A 24,797-nucleotide genomic window follows, 5' to 3' on the forward strand; every position below is an offset into this window, starting at 1 on the left:
TGAGGAATGCCTCCTCTTACCACACCACAGCATTTCTGCCATGACAAAGTTAGGCAACTCACATGTGTAGAATGAAAGCGGCCAGTATTTGTACTTGGTGAGGCACAGAAATCTTGTTTGCTTTGTTGACAAACTCTATTTGTGCTGTCAAATCAACAAAGTTGTGGCTGCACCTTTGGCTCCTGCACTCTGCATTCACAAAGACTGAATAAGTGCAAAAGAAACAGTGCCCTTTTCCCCAAACCCTGCAGGAGAAACCAGGACAGCATCCCAGGCTCACCTGAGCGCGCTGTACCCCTGGCACACGCTGACACAGCACAGGACCCTCTCCTGGTTGGCCTGGTTCTCTCCCAGGTACTTGCACACGATGTTTCCACCCAGGCTGAAGCCTACCACAACCAACTGGGTCTGAGGGAAGGTCTTCTTGATGTAATTCACCATCGCTCCAAACTCCCAGGTGCAACCTGAAAATAAGGACAGTGTCAAGAGGCATCTTCCAACAGCCCTAGACTTCCATTCCTAGCTCCAGTTGTATGCCTTAAGTTCAGCTTCTTTCTCTTGATTTTTCAATAACCTCCAGGTTTAAGGTCTCTGATTCACACACTCATGCATCTGTTTTATGAGTCCTGTGGACCTTAGCTCATGTCTCATTTTTCAACTGACTGCCAAATTAATAGGAACTGAAAAAAAATATCATGGGAACAGCCAGTCTGACAATCCAAACTCTTCCTTTCAAAAGCAACTTTAAAAACAATAGCATATCATTGTCTTTCTGAGGCAATTTGCCACTTTTGAGCAGAAGTGAAGTATCTGGAAAGCAGCCTGCTCATTGCTTTCAGCAAGGCAGCCATAGGTTCTTAAATCCATGTTGAAAACACAGAGCTGGCTTGTCAGGACAGAGGACTCGATGGACTGCAGAGCCTAAGCAGGTGCCCTCTGGAGCTAGAAGGAACGGTTTAAGCACAAGCAGCTAAGAGCTTTTTCAGCCACTTGAGGTAAAATACTGCAGTTTCTTACAAGAGGAACAGGCCTCCCTGCATGAAGGGAAGAGGTAAGCACCTCTACACAGATGCACACTGCTCTCAGCTCGTGTTCACTTGCATCCCACAGGCTGCAACACTGAGGGATTAAGCTTCTGGCAGCACTGTGGTCCTCAGATTGCCTGAGAAATTAAGACTATGGTATCAACTGACTATGCACTTTGTTAATCTTCCAATCAGACTCCAGATTGCAAACTGAACAAATCATATGAACATAATAAAATTCCAGCTTTTAATTCATGCACGGTCAGAATTTTAGCTCTGATCTGTGGGGTTGCTCCAAGAAGGTAAATCCTAAGAGTTTTGGATTCTACAATGTGCCATCCAAACACTGCTCCAGTCTGCCCTCACCCCAAATGCAACATACCCTTGCTGGATGTCAACCTCAGATTTCAGCTAGCTCTGGAGTAAACGCTGAGCAAAGTTTGTGTTTCCCCCAGTGAAAGAAAAAGTTTCTGGATGAGCATCTCATCAGGGCTTGGGCACTCCCTTGCAAGCATTCTTGATGAGCAGTTTTCCACAAGATGACAAATGCTGCACTGCTCTAGTTTCCTCTGGAAGAAGCTAGCAGTCAAAGCACTATGGCATTTGAGTATCACCATTCAAAAGCAGCTGGCAACCATTTCAGAAACTTGAAGCTAAACTAGCAACAGGTCAAGACCGATGTAAAGGCTTGAACAAATCAAGTTTATGCTACTTGTTCCCCAAAAATATGTCAGGGACCCAGCAAAAGCTGAAAGGACAAGGGGTATTTGGATTAGAGGCAAAGTTTGCTCAGGGTCTTGCTAGTGCTACTCTTGGCAGAGTCACTTCATAGTGATTTAATGTCTTGCTCAAAGGAAGTGCTAGGCATTCCCTGCCCTTCCCAAGGCTTTAGAAGATTTAGAAAGGTATGTCTCCAGAGCTACAGCGCAGAACAGCTCCTTAAGGTCTAAAGGAAAACTATATGAAGTAAGAGAGTCTGTCATCAGCTCCAGAAAACCCTGAGAAATTGAGACTAGGGTTCAGAAATCAAGACTAGCACTTCATACCAGACAGAGAAAAGTTAGATCACCATCTTATTCCAGGCAGGTAGCCATACCCTGGTGGTGGTGTTAATCTCCCCTGACACTTAGTAACCATTTCAGCTGATTATTCAAAAATTCAGGCTATGGCATGAGATTTAGGTATCAAGCTAGCATGATACCACCAAAGATTTCAGAGAACAGCCTGCAGATTTTGGAAATGTACTCTGTCCTAGGAAGGTACTATTTTTGGAAGGAAGCTCTCAGCTTTTACCAAAAAAGCAAATGCTTTCACGAGCTCAGGCTTGATTCCCAAGACATGGCAGACTCAAAGCAACTACTAGCCTAGGACCTCATAACAAATCAAGGCTATTGGTGCTCCTGAAATGTTTTTCCACTCAGGAGTGGATTAAAGAGCTATAAAACAAGCAACAAGGCATCAATGCCTACCTGCCTGCCAGATTCAGAGTTTCAAAGCACAAGATATCTTAAATAAATAAAGGCACCTAACACCAGTCTACTAATCCCACAGTTGATTCCTGCCTATAGATGTTTGCAGTACAGAGGGACACGAGGGCTCAGCAGAACTCAGGAACAAGCAGATCAGGTCTCAGGCAAGAGAACCACATTCTACCAGGATCATGTTACGTGCTTAGCAGGGCAGTTAAGAATAGCAGGAGTCACTCTTAGGCCACCTCAAAATACTTCATTCCTTCTAATTTCTTGAGTAAGAAAGATTTCCTTATATTCAGGGTGAAACCCCAAAATCATGGTAGTTAAACACTACCACTTCTGTAGCTTTACTGACATGCTGCAGAACTGCTGCAATCCTTGATATTTGTGTTACATTCAGGGACTAATAGGACCACATCCTTCCTAGGATGGAAATGTACTTTCTGGATGGGTTGGTACACAATCCTCTCACGAGAATTTTCAAAGCCTCAGACGTAACTTTTATCCTTCAAGCCAAATTTATTCACATCCGACTGAACTGACATTTAAGCATCTCTCAAACTGAGATCTCTCAATCTCTCAAATCAATTCAGCAGGTTCTTAGTAGATATGAGTGCTTTTTAAAAATACTCTTCTTTCAAAAAAATTGCCACCTTAATTAGGAGGTTTAAGAACTAGGATAAGAAAGAAGGAAAAGTGAATCCCAAGGACTAGTCTCCACTCTTCCTCATAAGTTAGATTCATTTCCTAAGAAGCAGTGCAAAACAATTAGCCTAAACAGCTATGGCAGTTGTGTTATGCTGAAGCAGCCTGGTTAAGACCTAGAAATTCCACAAGCTTGAAAGTCATCAGCTGTCATAAAGTTCTTACCATATGTGAACATTCGTGGAGAAGTGAGCTCAATATTTGGTAAGGCCCCCAAGTGATTCAGGACAGCACATCTGTACCCATTTTTTTGTGCATAGTCAACAAAAGTGCGGATATACTGCTTCTCACTGTGGTTAGCAATCCCAGGGCAGATTACCATCGTGACATCCTCTGTGCATAGAAAGAGAGAAAAAGAGAAAAGTAAATGTCACTTCATGCAAATTAAGAGGTTCAGAAACTTTCCATTGCACATCCATGGGAAACCACTTACAAGAAAAGAGCTAAAAATCCTACTATTCTGCCAAAAAGCCTGGTATGGGATAGAAGAGTAGCAGCTCTAGTGCTCAAGATGTGGGAAGAGTAATTCATGTTACAAGAGATGAACAGCTTTCTGACTCTGGGGAAGACTGCCCAAACAGTTCTACAGAAACTTCCTGGAGACTGAGTGAAAATCCTTCCCTTTGAAGAAAAGTGTTTTTGCCGTCACACACGTTCTGCCTTCTGGCAGCCCACTGCAACTGTTAAGTGCATGGAAGCTCTAGAGCCTGCTGCTTGTCCATGCTTTGAGTTCAGTGTAATTCTGACACTCAAAATGAAACTCTGCTAGGCACAGAAATTCTGACTGACTGATATTAGCCGTCCTCTGCTTCATGGCTGAATGATAATGATAACTGATCCGCCAACTCTGTTCATTGGTTAATGAGATATTTCATCAGCTAAGTCATTACTGTAATTCAAGTGAGCACAGTAAATTATGTTCAGGATTAGCATATACACTTCCAGTTAGTTATCACACTCTGCTCTGTTGTACAAAGCTCTAACTTGTACTTCTATCCACTGTGGATTTTTGCCTCATTAGGGATGTACTGTTCAGATTCTCTTTAGTGATAACAGAAGTGGTTACAGTGTAGTATTATATCACAAAGACCTCAACTCTGACCACATTAAGAACCTGACCTGAGGCAAAATGGGAATCATGGCCTTACAATAAAATCAGTTACTGCAGAAGTTTAGTTTGTACTACTGAAGTCAAGTCACAGTAATTCAATTTTAAGTGCTGTTCTTACCACCAGTAATAGCTTCAAATTGGCATTCACTGTGAATATACATACATCATGCAGAGGAGAATCACCAAGATTCTCTCTTTCCATAGAATCCTCTTAAGACTCCTTCATACCCTATGCAGTTTGTTTCCATACAGATCTTGAAACACCTACTGTCAACAAAAACTACCCAGAATCTGTTTGTAAGGGTGAGATAAAAGCCCAATTCGCATATGCACCAGGCTATGAAAAATGCCACACTGCTATGCTCTGATCTATGATCCTATAGTCTTGGCAGGTAAAGAGCACTCCAAACAAAAAAGTTACCACCAGCTACACATTTAGTCTAGTGGGTTCTCCTATTCCGTGTGAGATATGAATACACAACAAGTCGGTGTGTCTCCACACGTTGGGTAGTACTGTGCAGCAGCCCCTTCCAATAACCACAATTAACACCTAACCTTTCTGAGAATCAAGTAGCAGTGCTCTCATCCACTCCCCCCCCCCCCCCCCCCCCAGCTCCCGGAGCACAGAATCAAGGTTAGCAGCTAAATGCAGCCAGCAGCTGCGTGACTGACCTCCGATGCAGTGCTCAGATTGAGGCTCAAAGAGATCAAAGGTTGCTGTTGCTCCATCTGGCATCGTGAGGTACTTGCGATGTCCGTACGGATGCGGTGATCTCACTCTCCCCATTTTTCCATAAAGGGCAGTCTGGATATGCCCACTCTTTCCCCAGATCAAGGGTGGAATGTACCTGAAAGAGGCAGTAATTTAATTGCATACCCTGCTGTGCTAACGAGCCTTTCAGAACAGATAAACAATCCCATAACAAAACTTCCCCTCAGTACCAAATATAGTAACAAATTGGTTTTTGGAATGGCTGAACTGGCAGCACTGATCTCTGCAGCCTTATCTGAGTGATAAGACTGATAGGCTTCTAATGCTGAGCAGTCAGCACGGGTAGAAGAGGCCAAAAAACCAGACATTCCTCTACATGGAAGCGTTACATGCACAAATGCTTCTTGCAGACTACACAGTGGCCTTGCGAGGCTGGAACAGCACGTTGCCAGCCAACCAAACCGACCTTCAAAACCTGTCAAGTGTTGTAAATCTGCTTTAATTGAAACACTGAGGCCTGCTGGATTGAGCCACACTGGCTTGTGTAAGCACTTGAACACTTAAAGCCTGTGGCAGAAACACAGGACTGGTAGCAAGGTCTAGAAGACTAAAACCACAAGATTCACTCTGGTTGCAACAATTCTGCATTGAAATGCTTTTCTCAGTTAGGTAAGGAGCAAGGTACAAGGAAATTCTGACTCAAGTAGGGTTTGGTAATAAAGCAGGAACAGTTTCACAAGGACCTGTAAGAGAATTGGCCAACCCAACTCCCCTGGATAATAAATCTCTCTTTTAACATAAGAGGGGCATTCTACCAACTGTGTTTATCAAGGACACGTTAAAGCTCTGTGACAAAGCAGAATGTCTTTTTCCTTCTGGCTTAATGGCCTTCAAAAAGACACCAAGCTAAACAGCTATCAGTTGAGAGGGGTTAAAGGGGTAAAATCTGTTTTGCCTAAGTAGAGCTGCCAGGGGTTTAACCAGAGGTAGTGCTAACCAAGTGGCAGTGGTGCAGTCGCCTGGCCACTCTGCAAAGGACTGAGCAAACACCTTGAAAAAATAAAGAGTTACATCAGCTCTTGACAGGAAAGCATGAATGATTCATTATTTAGGAGAACAGCAGCTCCAGGGAACATGCTTCCAATTAAGGAGCATTGGTCCCTGCTGCACAGAGCAGGGGATCTAGAGCAAGCTTGAGAGCTGCCTGCACCACTACGTATATCGAGATCAGCAACTCCCTTCCCCTTGTAAGCGCAGGCTTCCTGCGCATACTCCCTCCAACTGCTTGAGATCACATGAAGCAGAGTTCCTGTTCTTTCGTGCTTTTCCCTGTGCTCACAAAACTAGGCAGCTTTTATGCTCATCTGATTTACTGCTTAAGCCCATAACCCATTAGAGTGTGACTGGACAGAAGCCTTGCTTTATGCTCTCGCACTACTCACAGTTGGACCTGCTTTCCCATGGCAGCTCTTTCGTGTCAGATCTGCAATCCTCTGTCCCTCTTACATACTCCTTAAATAAGGAAACAACACTTTGTATAAAAGCTCTCCAGGCTTGTTTAGCAAGTCAAGAGTCACAGTTCTAGCAGAAGGATACTCATTCTATCCCATCATCCATAAGGGAGATGTTTTATAGCTGAAGCAACACAGGATGGCTCATAACACAGTTTCAGTTTTTGCAAGTAAAATTCCCAAACAGATTTTTACAGAAGGAGATACTACTTCAAAAAGTAAAAAAAAGCTACAAGAGCTACCAACTGATGCCTATAACCTTGTAAATTGCTCTCCCCCCTCAACCAGACTCTATCACTCACCTATAAAGCTCTGCAAATAATCTACATGAGAGCAGCAGCATTATCCATCTTTATCAGCCCAGCATACCCATACTGGGAGTACACACTGCAGCTGGGTGCTTGCCAAGAACAGCCTGTAGTGCAGATTCCCAGCAACAAGCTGTACAAGCTCATTCTCCTTAACTGCTGTTTGAGATGGAGAGAAATCAGTGGACTGTCTCACGATTCAAAGGAGACATACACAGGGATGGTGTGATGGGACAGTCAATGGAAACCAGGCCGAACAAGAAGGGCCTCATATGGCTCTGCCCAAGGCACACACTGCTCATTGCAGCACAGATGGAGGAGACACTGCTCTTCCATTGCTCAGTCATTCGCTTCACAAGCAGTTCAGGAGCTGTATCCCATGCTAGATGGTGCTTTACTGACTTCTTTAAGAAGTCCTTTGTGGACAGATTTTGCTGCAGCATTTTTGTCTTGGTGGATGAGAGAGGAGAGTTGTCAAATACAGCCCATAATAAGATTTTGCAGGTCTTCCAGAAGACACTGAGACATCAACACTGTTTCATGGGTCACATTTCAGGATGTGCATGTGCACTGGAAAGTTTTTGTGACTTTCTACACACAGTTGTTAGAAAGGAAATCAGAAGTCTTCAAGACATCACCACAACTGCTGGCATTTGAATCTTGACAAATGGCTTCAAACGTACTGCTTTATCAACAGCATGCCACCTACCACAGCCTGTATCCTCAGGTCACAGCTGGTTTCTTTCAGGGGAAAAAAATTAGACTGCCTTCAAATAACCTGACTAGAATTCTTCTGAAGCACTGATCTTCAATAATTCAATCTTTGATGCCCTTCTTATGTAGGCAAACAGCACATGCAGTTTCACCAATGCCCACCCTTAAACCAAAGCAGGAATACCACTGACTGCACCTATAATGACAAACAGAGGCTGCCTACGGGTTACACATTTCCATCTGCATGCTAAAACAGCATGAAGCCCTGTGGAAAGGGTGTATTTGCTGCTTGGTGCCTTCAGAGCACAAATGTTAGTGTTTCTGAGCATCCCATGGACGAGGAAGAAAAATGCTCAGCTTATCTTGCAAGTTAACTCTTGTCAGTTGTTGCAGTGTCGCACCGCCTGCAGCAAAGATGTGTGAGTATTAGTCACTACACATGGAACTGCACTCTTCTAGATGAATATTCAAAGGCAAAATCCAGCATGAGTAATGTGCACAGGACAGCGTGCTGATGAAGAGATTTGTTACTCCCACTTAGTCTTACTTAAGAACATTAAGTTTATACTGATTGCATTTAAGAAAAAGCAGATAAAACAGAAATACATGTACTTCACCTGCCTTTTCTTTCCCACTGACCTTTAAAAGCTACAGCTAAGACTTACAGCAAGATAGATAATCCAGAAGTCCCTTGAGGAGGGCTCCAGGAGACTGAACACCACAAGACTGCAATTGGGAGGGGGAAAGAACTTGCCCAGATTGCATAAATCCTGCATAGCTAGTGAAAACTAAACCAGGTTAAAACTCACCACAACAGACTGCTGCAAAAGCTGACAGCTAGTACCATGACTAAAAACACTACACTTATTACCAAGACAAGCTGCTAATCTAACCTAATATAGAACCTGTGAAGTCTAGGCAGTGGCAGGGGGATGTCTGTATCTGTGTTGCAGTTAAAGCTGTCCCCAGCTGATGGACAAGCTGGAGTTGGCCAGGCATCCTTAAAATCTGTAGCAGCATCAGGCATACAATTTGCCCAGGACTATTTTTGTCTATCTATTTTGGCAGTAGATAGATTTGCTGTTTCAAGTCTTCATGTGAGTGGCTTTCTGTCTGCATTTTTCAATGAAAGCAAGTCAACAAGAATTTCTAAAACCAAGAACTGAGCCCTACAGTGCAAGACTGCATAGGACTGAAGGACAAGATACATCCTTTACTGAGGGTTTATACAGATTTTCAGCTTGCTTTTCTAAAACCATACACAGAAGAGAACACAGAAAAAAGCTTTTCAATCACAGGAGCACACAATACCACAATGGCAATAAAGAAAACACTAGTCAGGAATTATTCAAGCAACTCTACCCTTTGAAAGTACAGGTTAGATAAGCTAGAGTTTATTTCAGTCATATCATATGAAAACCAGTTCCATATTCAGTCCAGCTGAAACCACTCAACTATCTATTGCTGATAGCTACAGCTAGTACACATTGCTTTGCAATAAGGCCAACATTCTTCATGGTAAACAGCTGAAAAAAAGATGCTCCTCTGAAACAATAACCCTGCAGGCAGGACAGCATGTGCTCAGATGATGTTAACTATGGCTGTACCTTAAGCAAACAAGCTGGATAGCATGTGACACATGGAAACTTGAGCTAGATAACATGCTGACTGAACTCTTACAGGCAGGCCTCATCCTTTAGATTTTAATGCAAATGCTGTAACGACTGCTAAATTTAAGCACACATTTCAAACAAGGGCCTCCACTCAAAAGCAGGTGGCTCCCCTCAGTCATTGATAATCAGCAGGAAAAGTATTCAAGGGCATGACGAACTTCCTCAGCTTCTCTCTAATGCCTGCTACAAACCAAAGTGGCTTTTGGTAGCACACCATGCTTGTAGAGATTATCCAAGGATAGTGAGTTTCACAGTATGATTCACTATGCATTCCCCAGAGTGCTCAGCTAAGCTGCTCACACACAGATGTGAGGATCCAGGATCAGGTTGTGTCCACAGGCACCTGATCTTCCCATTCTGATTTGGTGAGCTGCAAAAGTTATCACGTACTCTGAGAAAAGACAAGCGTTTAAGGCAGTTTATAAAGGCTCTCAATAGCTATGAATTTTAAGGACAGGATTTCAGTAAATGGATTCTGTAGCAGAACACAGACAGAACAAGTCTGGGGTTGCAAGTTACTACTATGGAAACTGATTTTAGCAAACTGTATTCATCATGTCACGTGCCTTAACTGGCCAAACGAATTCAGACCCAGTTACATAAATGTGCTTCACAAATGCAAGTGCTTTAGCTCCAAGTGCTTCATTTTAGCTGTGAAACCCATCCCCTCATCTTGATAGGTGATAGTCTACAGCAGTCTCTTAAAGCAAAAGAAGACCTAGGTGTGTCAAAAACTTCCTCCTAGCATTTTCTGATTAAAAACAACTTCATCATGCGCAAGTAGATTAAATGTTAGTGGCTGTCAGAGAGCAAATTACGATTTTAGAGCATGTATGTTTCCCAGAATACAGGAATTGAGGAAAGCAGCAGCTGCATAAGCAGCACAAACAAAGCACAAAACCAGTGCTATTTATATTAGCAAGCAAGCATCAGCATTCAGATCCTCAAAGAAGTGAAACAGAAGTTCAGCAACAAGCTTATTTCTGGAGTATTACTTCATTTCAATTGAGGAGATTAACACTTTAAACATTAACTCTTGCATCACCTTTGATGTTCTGTGGTACACTAGGTACCAAGAAAGCCTGTAATGTGTGCACATCAGGGGACAGCCTGAGAACTGCCTCCTGCATCACAACAGGACTTTGGTTGGTTTTTTGCCCTTTGCAGACCTGTCTAAAAGAATTTAAAGGATGCTTTACAAACCAAGCCTTTCTTGAACCTTGTCTCCCATGCTAGGTAAAGTGATTAAATTACAATCAAGAAATCTCATTGTGAAGTCTGAAGAGTTCAGTCCTCTCCCTCAGTATGCAGAAAGCAGCTTTTTCTGCAGCAGCTGAGCCAAACCGTTCAGTGTGAGGGAATACACAGCAAATATCTACAAGCATGATTTTAAAACAGTTTAGGAAGCTCCCATGTCCCCATAGCCTCTAAAAAAGAGATTAACATCAGTGGAGTAGAACTGTCTGCATTCTACAGAAACTGCATAAAGCCAGAACTACCTAAAAGTACAGCTGTCCTCTTTGGTTAAGCTACCTCCTATCCAGTTTATAGAGCTTTTATTTAGGAAAGTGCACAACACATTCCTCCTCAGCTTCCAGTGACTACAAGAAGTGCTTTAGTCAAAAGAGTGGATGAGTATTACAGCATATCATCCTTGCAGATAAGAGCTGCAGAATGCCAGGTTGCTTCCACAGCAGAACGCTCAGAAAGGACTTGGTCCCCACAAGGCTGCCTTTCTTCCTATGGCCAACACTTCAACTAACTTACAGGGAGCTGCAGCTCTCCTCTGCCTCTCAGCATGTTCACCTGCAAAAGCTCCAGGAGTAACACTGTTCTCAGCTTACTATTCTCCTGGAAGTGTTTCATCCAGGGTGAAGCACTAAGGAGCTGACAGGAATCAAATAAAGTTGGTTGCAAGATAGAGGAACAGAACATAAAGCCCAAAGCCTGCTTTTCTAACTGCTTCTCTCCTTGCATCTACAGAAGAGAAAGGTCTGTTCAAAGAATATTCTGGTATCAAGATGCCTGCTTATCTAGTACAGATTACTGCACAAACAATGGACAAGAAAAGCCTGCCTTGGATCTTGAACAGCGTTTACTAATATGCCTGACAGTCCTTTATTCCAGTCTCTGAGGAACTTGCCTGTATTAAGGATGTGTGCAGGAAGCAATTCCCTTCCATAATGATGATACTTGTGCCATGACTCCACAGGAATAGATACACAAGCACACTTGACAGGAGAATTAGGAGCAGCAAAAAACCTTCTATCCCCGCACAGGAAACAAAGCCCAAATTTGTCTTCATGAGAAACAGGAACCCATGCTACATCTCTACAGGACTAAGAGATGGCAGGCTCTCTGTAGTGATCTGAAAGGTGGGAACAGGAGACAGCCAGTGGACAGGCCTGAATACCTGAGGGTACCAATAACTGAAATGATATCAAAGAGGTTTCTAGCAAGAAGCAGAACAAAAAATAAGTCTGATTACGCTACTTCACTTGGTCAAAGAACAGAGCTGGGCAGGGGCTGAGGAAGGAAAATAAAAGAGATGAAGCTTCCCTCTGATTTAGGCAGAGAGAGTCTTTTGTTTACGAGGATGTAGAAAGCTTCCAGCAGTTGAGAGAACTGTAAAGAAGCAGTATTAGCATCTGCAAGTACCTGGCACACAGCCACCTCAGGCAGTTTTGCTATCCAAAGCTCTTAAATTATTCACCCACCACCACTTGGCTTACTGAATGATGCTATGTTTACAATTTATTCAGCAAGTCCATAGGTAAGGACAGTGCCATAAAGAGAAAATAAAATCCAAGAGAAGTGTTTTTCAATTATTTTTCAATAGCTGCACATATAGAACAGTCTTGCCTATTGCTGCTTTCTCTCTGCCACCCAGTTTTTAATACCCTTCCTCTGAGCACAAGGGCACTGAACAGACCACATCTAAAAGCCAGCTTCCAGCTGCACAGAAGAATCAGTGGGGGATCTTACAGCAAACCAAGCACTGATATAACACGAGGGATAGCTGGGCTACTTATTTTGCTTTCATGGTAGAATTTGAAAAGAGCTGCTTAATCAGCTTTCCTAACACCCTGAATAATTAGCAAGTAATCAAAGTCTTACAAGGATTTTCAGTGGAGTACAGCACAAGCTGTTTCCACATAGTTTTCCTAATTAGCCCTACAAACTATTTCATGCATAATTGCAGGAATTTAAATACATTTGTTCCCCATTAGTCTCCAGGGGACTTTCATGCATAAAGACAGGCCTTCTTTGGTATTTTTCATCTTTGCATTTTGAAAAAATGGTGATAACCTCAATAGAACAGCAAAATCACACACAATCTTATAGCTGAGTTGTCTCTCCAACCACCAACAGCATTATATTCCCCTCTTCCTGAACATAGTTGACAGATGACAACACTGAACAACTACTTTTATTTACATGTTTTTTCCCAAATCCGTTTCAGAGTTTGTTTCCTGTGATGGCATAAGCCTTCCTGGCAATGTTTTACACAAGAATGAGGTGTTTGAAATCACTGCTGCAGTTTTCAGAGAAGCCAGCAAGTGTGAGCTCTGAGTTTATCCACCGAAAACAAACAGCCTGAAATCGCACACTGTTAACACAACACTGGGGTTTTGCAAGAAGCTTTTCATGCCTGCAACTAATACACACCAGATGTACTACAATTTTTAGACATTCTGCATTTTCACTCCTTCAGGAGTGCTTTGTTCTCCAACTATGTGGAAATCCAAAACATATTTCTAATATGATACTGCTTAGGAGCTTGTGCAATGAGAACAGTGAAGTGATAAAGAACTATGAGAACTGAAGTGGTAGAGACTCTGAATTACTTTAAAATAAGCACATACAACTAAGTTTCAAGGATTACTGATATTAATATACCTTAAAGACTGGTAATCAGCAGAGCTTCATGCCTGTTCTTCTAGGGACTAAAGACATGCCAGCTTGGAGTGTCAACATTTAGATGACAAGAGTCAAAAATATACTTAAGAAGGTTCTGGTAACTTGATATTTTCTAGGAAAGTAACTACTTTACAGTTAGGGCACAAGAAATAATCAATATTCAATTTCAATGCTCAGCTTCAACAGACATGCTACTTTCAAATTAAGAGTGCATTAGGAAACCCCCTTTGGGTTCCTATTGAAGAGTTAATGCTTTGTTCCCCCTAAGAGTTTACAAACCCTATGGCCTAAGATCTTATACCTCATGCAATCAAGGCACTGAACAGCACTGCTAAAAGCCTCTCAGCTCCCCTACAATGACCATCATTAAGTCAGCTTGACTTCCAAGATCTAAAAGGAAAGTCCATCGGGCAGCACTCAGTACTTATTATACTAGACAGCTGGTGTATTTAGGGCTTTTAAATTGGACTGGAAAGAGTGATTGTAGAAAAGATACTGTAACCAAAATCCTCAACCCTCCCTCCAAAGCCTCACGAAGTTGTAGCAAATACTCAGTATTTTTGGTGAAGTATGGGCCATGCACTGATTCTGGAGGCCCTAGAATGGGAGGCCAAGGATCAGTCTGCTCTAATACACAGTTGATAGACGCTCACACTGACAGCGATTTTCTTAGAGCTGTCTATTATGTCATCACCTTATTAAACTAGTTATGATGATGAGCTTTACTTGGTAATAGATTTCAAAAGTCCAATCAACTTAAGACACTTCACACAAAAAGTAGGCACTTCAAAACTAAGAGCCATCCCTGCATTCATTATAAGTGCATGGACAACTACGAAAACGTTTCCTTCCTGTGAGCTCTGACAGATTTCCTTCCTTCTAAAAAGGAGAGTGCATGAACAGGAACAAGAGCTGATTGCAACCATCCCTCACCTGCTTCCACAGGCTGTACAGTGCAGTACCAGCACACACATCCTGTACAGAGGGACACAGACATTTTTCCACACATGGAAAGCCATTGGTCCTACCCCAGCTACCTGGTACACTAGCAACAACAAAGTGTTTGACTTAAAATAGACACTTCCTCAAGAGAATACCCCCCCCATTCATTAACACCCAGGTTTATGAAATACAATAGGCAAATCACAAGTCAGTGTGGAAAAAAGATCCTACTCACTCTTTGGTCAGCAGTGGGCAGGATTTGAGCAGAAAGCGGGACAAAGCAGAGTCCTGGTAGATGAGTTCAGGAGGGGCAGTTGGGCTTTTTAAATTCAAACAGCGAACAATAACATAGAGAACAGCAGCAACTGCAGCAAGCTTCACCCCATCAAACACGGCCGGCAGCTCAGGGGTTTCCAGCATCACACTCATGTTGAACCTGGAGATAAAATGCCATATTAAAGTCTTCTACAACGTACTGTTGGATATGAACATCAAATGCCACACTGAATACAAAACTATTAGATAACTTCATTAGTCAGTTAACAGTACTACTGAAATCCTAAGTCAATCAGCTTGGACTAGCAACTTTTAAGATGAAAGGATGATTGTTTCGTACTGCTCAAAGCACTGACCACAAGGAATGGAAACCGAATGACCAGTTGGGAAGGAGATTTGTTCCTATCAGTGCTGCACTAGAACTGTAACAGTGTCTCAGGTGTCAAACCCCACAGCCAGTTCATGCTTTTGGGACCTTGGCCAAGACTACTCAGCTCAAACAGAAGCTGAGTGAAAAATCACGTTATAAAGGAACATCAGCAGTTTGGATATTTCTTCCGAAATGTTTAAGTCTTGATAAAGAGAACTTGAGAGAACTACGCTGATTAGTTCCTCAGCCTGAACTCTGCAGCCCTATGCAAATACTGCTACTAACTCCCATGTGTGCTTAGGGTGATTACTTCACGTGCCACAGAGTTCAAAGTTTCTTTTAATTCACTGTTGTTCCACAGCTAAAGGAGGACTAGGTTAAAACCTATCCCTCTGAGAGCTTCTGAGAAAAGGAAGTGGGGGAAAGGCTGGGAGAATTTAAAAAAAACACCCAATATAACAATATCCTTCCAGTTCAAAAACACATTCTTGAACTGATCCAGCTGCTTTCAAACACTTGGTTCACAGAGGAACTTCATCCACATTCTTCCATTGGTCCTTCCTCAACCACATAGATAACCCAAGAAAGATACTGACAAGTAAAGCCTTACTAATGTCACTCGTCTTCAAACCAGGAGAAATAGCCTGTCCTCAGTAGAACGGTCACTGTCTGGACCCACGTGCCAAGCAACTCTGTGAAGGGAGGGAAAGCAAGCTGATCAGTAGCAGTAAGGATTCATATCTGTTACAAGGAAAACCACAAATGTTTCAAGCAGTCCCCCTCACAGATGCATCAACTGATCTGTGCCTTCAGTCTGAGCCACTCCAACCCTGACCCACTCGCACTGCAAACCTCTCTTACCTTGGGAGCTGCCAGCCTAGATCAGTTGCCTACAGCACATTGATCCATCTGCAGCACAGAAATATCTTCACAAGAAGGGACAGACAAAACAATAACAGAAACTAATGCAGCTTCAGAAAAAAGCTATGACCTTCCAAGACAGAGGTGACATTCCTCCCAGTTACAACAGCTACCCAAACCTCTCCACACTGAGGAGACAAGAACTAACAAGGTCCTGTTACTGAAGTGCCAAGTCAGACTGAAAGCTTTCTGCCTGTTCACACACATGCATTCTGAGAAGTTTTATACACAGCACCCCAACAAGAGGGTGAGAACCAGCAGCAGGCTGAGATGCAGCTACCTAATTAACACTGCTGCACACACACCAAGGTTCGTTACAGCAATTTGATAGTACTAATAAACGAGAGAGCTTTCAGCGTGTAACTGCAAAGTGCAAGCGATATGTACAATTAGAGCTGGATTCCTTACAGGAACAATAAGCTGATATGGAAATGGGTTTCCAGGAAACAGCTCCAGCACTGTCTGCTCCCTCTGACTCAGAAGATATGCCAACAAGACAGGCCGTACTGAAGCCCTGCTCTTCTTCCTCTCAGGAGGACAAAGCCTCAGAAGTACTTTCTGTACTCAGTTCAGCTACAGCAAAATCCCTTGGAGGAAAACAAGTCTGACATCAGCTATTGATCGCCAGCAGGATGGAGAGCCACAAGTGTCTGGTACCTGTGCAGCCGAGTGAGCAGGAAACTACAGCAAACCACAGTGATGATGATGGCTTCTTCGTGGCCAACAGCAGAAGAGAACTGTGTTCCTGAGCAGTCCCTGCCTAGATGACAACCAGGTGATGAGCACACCTTCCTCAGCTACAACTGAGGGAAATTCTGTTGGCATCTTCTGTTACTTCTCTAAATGAAATAGTGAGGAGAAATGTTACCTCTGACCTTCCTGCCGCCTGGACCCGAGGCGTTAGCTGTTTACAGCTCTCACATCACTACTGAATTTGTTAAAAATAAAACAGGGCATGATTAGTCATCAGCACTTCGTACCAGTGACTCAATGTAGCTCACCCAACTCGCCTGCGCTGTTCTCAGAGCCCCCTCCCCCACAGTCCTTGGATTACAAACACACCTTGCGTGGTACTGCTATATCCAGTTTTTTTTTGCCTGTTGCTACCTTAAAAAAGCAGACTAGCTCGGTGGTGCTCAGAGGAGAATAAGCAAGTTGGTAGGCAGGACTATCCTCTCAACTCTTAACAAACCAGTATTTTTCCCTTTAAGAATCTATGAACAAAATCACGGATTATTACTTAGAAGACACTTATGACATGTGCTAAAGGTTCAGGACCTGCATGCTCAGTCCTGAGTGTTTGTGCAAGCAACAGAGATGGCATCGCTGCTGCAGCTGCACAGCTCTTTGCAGCAATCAATTTATGCAACAAATTTATTCTAAGAAAGCAACATTGGTAAGCCCAGTGCCAGGCTGCAGCATGTTTCCAGCATCTCTCCAGGTCTGAAGCCCTGGGCAGACCCATCTCTGCCAGGGCAGATGTGCAGGAGCTGTGTCAGAGCACTCAGCTCTAAAATTGTAAGGGTTTAACTTACCGAAATAGATTTGAGAGCTCTCTGCTTCTAATCACACACATCAAATGTTCCTATTTATGAGCAGAGATGAGGTCACCTTGCTCCTCTTTCGTTAAACCCTTTTTGCATTGGCCCAATGAACTTGTCAGTTGATGAAAAAGTACGGATAACCACAGCATCAAGCCAGGAAAATTTTAATCTTGAATCTCCTCAAAATGGGTCAGTACTAATATGAACAAACAGACATTTGGCCTTTCTATATAGAGAACACAGGACTTGCTTTTAGCAAGCAAGTCAAAATTAGCAAAGCACAATAAGAGTGCATCACTGGAAGCAATCAAGCCTGCCTCTTCATGCATCACGAGCTTTCAAGATCAACATGAAGAGAAGTACTAGGGAAGCTGAAGCTGTTGCCCTAACGAGCTACAGTTCTTCCAGTCAATATCCTGAAGTTCTGTTTGTGACTGAAGACTAAAAATCAGTCACTGCAAAGCAAGTGCTAAGTTGGTGCAGCCTTGTCCTTTGCCCTTTCATCATAGAATATAAAGCTGGAAATCAATCAGAAAATAATTATTTCAGCACTACTGTTAACAGAGTGCATCACTTGTGCATATATAAGAAGGAAAAAAATAACCACATATTTCTTCCCAGGTAGAGATGAAAGTACCCCAGAAGGCAGAAGAGCTGCAGCAAGCTCCTCACTTACGAAAGGTGTCAGGTATTGGGAAAGCCATCACCAGGCTATTTCATTGTACTGTGATGACTGACAGCATATCAGACTTGCACACCTTTGTGTTCCTGGTGAGAGGAGACTTCTAGGCACAGAGATCACTTCCTCCCCATGACTCAAGGAGGCACAGGCAGCATTTGGGAGCTACCAAGCATTACAGCTCCCCCACCCATAACAAAGCTGCATGCAGCCCTGCATTTTGCAAAGCCAACAAGGGCACTGACGAAAGCCACTCCCAGAGGGACCCTCCCTCACACCTTCTTGTAAGTAATTTAAAACCTGGAAGACTCATTCCACCAAAGCATTGGTAATACTTGATGCTAAAGTTAAGACACAGCTCTACGGAAGTGCCTACAGCCCAAAGAACAGGCAACCTCTGCAAAAGGACTATACTAGGAAGTTATTTTATGCTCAGTTACATCTACTGAGAAATCTTGAAGGAATTAAGTTCCCAGGAAGGAAGTTTGATAAAAAATCCTCCCAAATACCCTCTTAACTATCTGTGTTCAAGCTTGCTAGTGCTTTCAGAGCTCAGCTGACAGCAAATACTGAGGAATACTCAGGAAAGATTAAAAGCACTGAAAACTCCCTTTCTTACCCCTTTAGAGTTCCTACAAAGAATTGCAGTGCCTTCTCTTTTTGCTACAATTCAGAAGTTTCAGACATTTCCTGGACTTTTAACTTGGTTTCACCGCTTGCACACAGAAGAAGATCCTGAAAGCAAGCCTACAAGGCAAGAGAAATGAAACCCAGTTGTGCATAGGTCAGATCAGAAGTAAGGGTTGTGTTTTTCTTCCTTTTTTGAAGAGAGAAGAGAAGGGCTGTGTCGCTGAAGTGAGTTCTTCAGGGAATGTTTCCAGGAAACTCTTTAATGACAGTCAAAGCCAATGCCTCTCCCAAAAGATTCACCATAAAACCAGAAGTTACGGGCTTGTTGCTACCACACAGGGCACTGAGGCTTGTAATATGGGGAATATTATTAAGGAATGGGTGGGAACTTGAGGCACTACAATGCTCTGGAACAATGCTAAGCTTTGTGTCAGTGTTTTATTTGAAACTCACTGCAGGAAGCATGGAGAAGTGTGTCACAGCATGTCTTCCTTTCAGCCAGCGCAGAGAAAGATGGTTAGAAACAGCCCCAGTGCAAACCTGTGTAAGGAAGGTATGCTCCTACACATCTGGGAAAGACCCTAAAGCAGTGTCTCTTGACAGGAATGGGTACCAGAATAAGGTTTGGTAAAGTGCTGCAAGATGGCTGGAGGGCACTGCAGCTACCTAAGTACACAAGAATATAGGAGGAGCAATGAAAATCTTCAAGTTTTATCAACAACCCACTATCTTGTCTTCTACCAAGCACTTCTGATAGAATATATATATATTCTTTCCAGTAAAAAAGTGTTAAGCCTACACTGCCTCTTTTAGATCTCCAAAGAAATACATGGATACAAATACATTAGGGCCACACCAGTACTGACCTCATCTTTTTATGTACACACCGCAGAACCTGTTATCTTCAGAGATATCTTAGAAGAGAACATAGCAGAAACACACTGAGATCATCTGGATGCACTCCTCAGCACTTCTGGCCATTTAGAGACAACTGAGTTTCAGACCTCCAAGGACAGAGCAATTTATTAAGAGTTAGCTGAGCACCTCGAGCACTTGGACTTTCAGGAGACGCGACTAGGAAGCAAAGTGCAGTCCTCACCAGAGACATCACACACCTATCAAAGCCCAGTGCAGTTTTGTCATCAGACATGTGACAGATTTCTTTTTATCCCCAAACAAACAGGGCACGCTGACATGTACTTTTGCAAGGATGCTTACTGGAATAGTATTTGGACAGCACACAAGCTCTCAGTGCAAATCCCTCTGCCTTGTACCAAAGCCAGCACCCAGGCCAGGATTTGGCTGGCTGCTGAGCATACAAAGCAGCAGGTACTGTTTACACCGCGATCCGACAAGAATTTGTTGGCTGCTGTCTTCACTGGAATTTGACCTTTTCACCAGATACAATACTTGGCTCATGCATTAGATCTGGAGGTACTGCGAGGCTACAGGGACAAAGTTCATAACATGAGGCAGCATCAGCACGGCCAGAAAGACAGATGTCTTTAACTGGAGCTTTTTTTTTCCTTTATCTTTTGACTTAGAGAAGTCCAACACATTCAGAGCAGAAGCCAAGCACCTCAGAAGGCAAGATATACATGCCAGGGCAGCTAGCTTGAGAAAATACCTGAAGAAAATTCTATAGCCCACAGGGCTAAAGACTCCTCATGTCTTTCACTTCTCCATGAAGGCTTATTTACAGTCAAATGAGCCTCAAATTTCACTTCCTTCCAGATGACAGAGCTGCTTTTGTTCCTGCACATCATTTCAACTCATCAGAACGGCTGTGCTGTACGACAGGCAGCTTCTGTATCTTACATAAGGAGAAAGATGGTATATATTGGAATCCACATAGCAAGCCAGCTGGATCTTGTTTATCATGCATTGAAAAACACCAAGCTAGCTTTTATTACGCACACCTGGTATACAAGTTACACTACGACAAGACCATTATAGCTCCGATGACTCCATAGAAATCAATTAATTGCATCTTATCAGAAAGATTTATGATCTTTAAGCAAACATAATTCATCAGTTATTGAAGAGACTTAGGACTCTGACACACCCTAATTGCTGCATTATGGAGCAACAAAGCAGGGCTTCAGCTCTTTGTAGAAGCTTTGCGAGGGGAAAAAAAATACTGTCTAACACTTCCTGCAGTCTTACAGCATGAGCAAGTGCCAATAACATACCACACAGCCTTGTGTCAGAGCACAGCATTAAGCTGGAGGGAAGGTCAAGTTGCAGAGAACCTCAAAATCTCCATTCAGAATGGAAAGCTATGAGTACCAAGCCACAGTTAAGTGAGCTAATATGAACTGCATTACAGATTGAAAAGCAAAAGAACCTGCTCTGATCCTTCACTGCATTTTGAAAGACAGCATCATACTGCCAAAGCCTCGTTTGTCCTCAGGCTTGATCCCTCTATCCCCAGGCTGTCAGAGTTCAGAAGAGCAGCCTGAAATCCAAGCAGATCCCAGCTGCTGCACATCAGGGAAGCACCATCCATTGAGCCAACAGGAACTGGACCAATCCTGACTTAAGCAGCCAGAAAACACCAATGCCTGAACATTAACAAAAGCTGAGGTGACACTTTGCTCTGAAGTCCTCAAAGACTTGCTTATTCTTCCAGCAGCTCAGCTCCATCACTGTACAGATTTGCAGAGCCATTCACGCTGAAGTTGCCCATGGCAGAAGGAAGGCTGGCACTTGAGAAGTCTGATTCACACCATCACAAACAAAACAACGTGTCAGGATTGAGCAGGATGCAGGGAGACAGGACCTGACCAACACATACCTACCCCCACTGAATACAACAAGCAGAGGTTTTGAACTGATAGAGCAGTCACCAGCAACTCAAAGCTCGGAGAGCTCAGTCCCGCTGAGTGTGAACGGCAGTTAGGGATATTACAACCACACGTCTTTGGAATTCCTCTTTACAAGGCTGTTCACTTTGTGCATCTGCTTTCCTTAATGTAAGCTTTTCACATTCCCACACGTCCAACCAACACGGCGTTTCAGTTAAGGAGCAATCAGACTTGAATGTTCCTGGTGCAATTTTTCTGCAAACTACATTGTGCTGAAAAGGTATATTTGGGAGATGTAAATAAGTTTAGCAGCTGGGATGGAAGTAGGGTATTCTGAGAACAGTGAAGGCCCCGCTAGCAGCCAACTTGTCATTGCTGACCTCTTCTTCAAGGAGCCTGGATTGCATTAGGTACCCAGAGCACTATTTTATTACCAAATATCCAAGTGACAAGAACAGCAGAAGTTTCAGAAGGGTTCAGTTTGTTAGCAGAGCTCAGTCCATACTGACAGAGGAAGCCGTCATTGCTACTTATCCTAGACAGACCGAAGCTACAAGAAGTATACTCAAGTATTCTTCAGCAGTAAAGCATGTTTCCAGTGCCAGGCACTTCCTGGTGAATCAGCAGATACAGACGATTATCAAGTCAGTTGGTACAAGTGGAGAAAAGACAAGCCTTTGGGCATCCAATCCTTCCTAGAGATGAAAGAGCCTATGACCACTGCCTGACTAGGTTAGTATCACTGCCACCCACGTATTCTGGACAATGAGACTTTGTCCTCACTAGAAGGACAGATTGCCTTTGCACACTGAAATGAACTATCTGATACTGAAGTCAGTCAGCTGAGTATGAGTGGTTAGTTATTTATACTGCTTATAAGCATAATCTCCAAGAATCAGGCTGAAGAAGTGCAAATATTTGTTCAGAAGTTCATTTTCCATATATAGAAACAGCTGATCTACGGCACACATTACAAACAGCTGTACTCTAAAGCATCGTGAAATAAGATGGTCCAGAGAAGCTTAATAAAAGTGGATGACACCAACATCACAGCAGAACTTTAAAGATTTCAGCTTTTGCTGTGAAGTTCACAAAACCAGCTCCAGAGCACCAAGAGCCACCAGTCATTTCCAGAACCAACAAGAAAAGCTTGTTTGCCTTTCCCATGGTATTAGGCTATAAAGCACCAGGCCATTTCTAGTATTCTAACGACAACATCAGTCTAGATTTGCTGCAAACAAAAGCATCTGTCAGGGGAAGCGTATCATTAAATGCTAAACTTCTAACTTACAACACAGTCATAAGGCAGAAATAGTCTGAACTTTCAATAATGCCAGCTAAGCTATGAGTCTGTTTTGTACCTGCTAATTTTATCAAGCTTTCATGCAGCTCTCTTGCACACAGAGCTCACACACAACACATGACAGTGCTTCTCTGATGTTTGACAGGCTTGCCAAAGCCTGAACAAATATGATCTGCATGCTCCAGGTAACATCAGCTGAGGCTGGTGTCCACACCATTCAACTGAAACTCCAAGCACTAAGGACCCCAGTATGCATACCCCTACTACAGATGTCACTAAATCCCATTGCTTGTTAACTTAACCCAAGCTCTGGCACTGCCAGAGCTGGCAGCATGAAGGATGAAGAGGCAGGAGGTGGAAAGCAAGAAAGATGAGTAACAGCACAACGGCAGCACCCAGAATGTTTTTGTTATCCAGTGATTAACTACAAAGGGGTAGAACTGTTGCTGTAAAGCCACCATTTTCTGGAGCATAAAATCCTATCTGTAAGTAGAGCTGTAACTTGGTAGATTTGGATAAACTCTCCATGTCTCTTCATGGACAAATGATGCTATTTTGTCATCTTTCCTTCTCTACACCGCAGAACAGTGCCCATTTCAGTGTGTTTTCACATGACATTTAATAAAACAGCTTTAAAAAACACAGACAAACCAGCTGTATATTCACTGAAGTGAAAACACAGCTTTTAGAGGAGGAGCAGAACAAATCCATTTTTAGCTTAACTTCTTCAAAAAGAGTTCCAGATGGTGGAAAGCGTTATGCTTAACCTCTGTGGCTTCTCTGGAGGTTGCAGAGGGAAGAGATTTCACCCCTAGGAAAGACAGAACCCAGCACAATGCCCCATCAGCCTCATCCCCTATCCAGGTAGCTCACTCAGGAGTGCTGAGGACCTGCCAGAGCAAAAGTTGAAAAATGACTGCTTTCAAGAACGAGACAGGAGAGCAGGAGGACTCAAACGATACCTTTCAGTTCTTCACTGTTCTTGCTGCTGTAGGACCGACACAAGAGGAGCGCAGATCATTTATTCGAGCTGTTCTTATAACACGAGCACTGAACAAGCGCCTGAGAAAGAAGCTGCAGTAGATGAACCCAGAAGAGAGACCAACAAAACACCAAGGACACGGCGTCAAGAACAGAACCACCCACCTGGGCACCGCGTTACAGAAGGAAATGACACCTCTAAAAGTCACATACGAAGAATGCAAAGGGCCGAAGGATGCGTCCGATGAACGCCGTATCAGCAATGACTACACGCCAACAGAACAGTGCTGTGGGTGCGGACGAGCGCGATAACCACTGATAAACAGGACACCGCAGCAGTTAGCTGAATAATAAGGCACACATGCTTATTACTGATGAAATGGGAGCACATCAGCCACGTGTAAGCGGCAGACCGGACCTTACCACCCGACCGCCTTCCGCACGCCAACAGCAAGAGGAAGCCGTCCGACATCCTCTTGGATGCGCTCAGAACTCAACTACAGAATGAAACCCACCCCCCTCACGGCCTCCCCGACCGCGCCGCCGCTTCCCACGGCCCCGGAGGAACCGCCCTTCGGAGACCGCCCGGCCGCCTCCGCGCTCGGGTTCAGCTCCGCCGCCGTCCCCGCTCACCTGCAGGCCCAGACCGGTCGCCACCGCCGCTCCCGCCCGTCTGCGGCGGCCCGCTACCCACGGTCCATTAGCAACCTCCCTCGCCCTCCGATTGGCCCAGCCGCCGCGCCGCTCTCGCTCCACCCCGCGCGGCGATTGGCTGGAGGGCGGGCTGAGGGCAGGGCCGCTTTTGTGCTATTGGGCGGTGGCTGCGCGGCGGGGTGGGGACGTGCGGTGTCATTGGCTCTCCAGACTGTCAGTCGGGAAGCGGGGCGGGGAGGGGCGGGGCTGTCTGTGGCAGTGGGTTGCGGCGGCTGCGGGCGCCATTACGGAGCGAGGCGGGGCTGGGTGGGGTGGGGTGGGGTGGGTGAGGGCTATGTCTGGCCTCCAGCCGCTTCCTGCCATTGGGGCAGCCCTAGGAGCCACTTCGGCTGAGGGTATCGCAGGGCTGGGCTGTCCTGAGTGAGCAAAATGGGGTGCCTGCAGCTGGCATCGCATCAAAGCGTGCTCAGTTGCGCCATCACTATAGTACAGGGCTACAGTGTGACCAGAAGTGGTCGTTTAATCACAGTGCGGCCCG

The 24,797-nt window shown here is 44.0% G+C and overlaps 1 protein-coding gene across 2 annotated transcripts in view; it reads right to left on the minus strand.

The window, feature by feature from the left end:
- ABHD2 (abhydrolase domain containing 2, acylglycerol lipase) overlaps positions 1-24,292 on the minus strand; it is a 33,099-nt gene extending 8,807 nt beyond the window's left edge. The window contains exons 1-6 of one of the 2 annotated variants that reach the window (XM_065734001.1): positions 24,239-24,292; positions 15,351-15,432; positions 14,330-14,530; positions 4,986-5,161; positions 3,368-3,535; positions 281-464 (exon numbers count right to left, since the gene is read on the minus strand). In XM_065734001.1, the coding sequence (XP_065590073.1) occupies positions 281-464; positions 3,368-3,535; positions 4,986-5,161; positions 14,330-14,523 (722 nt within the window). In that variant the 5' untranslated portion in view covers positions 14,524-14,530; positions 15,351-15,432; positions 24,239-24,292. Of the gene's footprint in view, positions 1-280; positions 465-3,367; positions 3,536-4,985; positions 5,162-9,422; positions 9,442-14,329; positions 14,531-15,350; positions 15,433-24,238 lie in introns of those variants that run through there. The other variant, XM_065734002.1, reaches the window with a different exon arrangement.
- Positions 24,293-24,797: the final 505 nt, after the last annotated feature.

Source organism: Cyrtonyx montezumae, unplaced genomic scaffold (genome assembly GCF_038088225.1).
Source record: "Cyrtonyx montezumae isolate F1298 unplaced genomic scaffold, pur_monq_1.0 scaffold_17, whole genome shotgun sequence".
In the NCBI taxonomy this organism is placed as follows: Eukaryota; Metazoa; Chordata; class Aves; order Galliformes; family Odontophoridae; genus Cyrtonyx; species Cyrtonyx montezumae.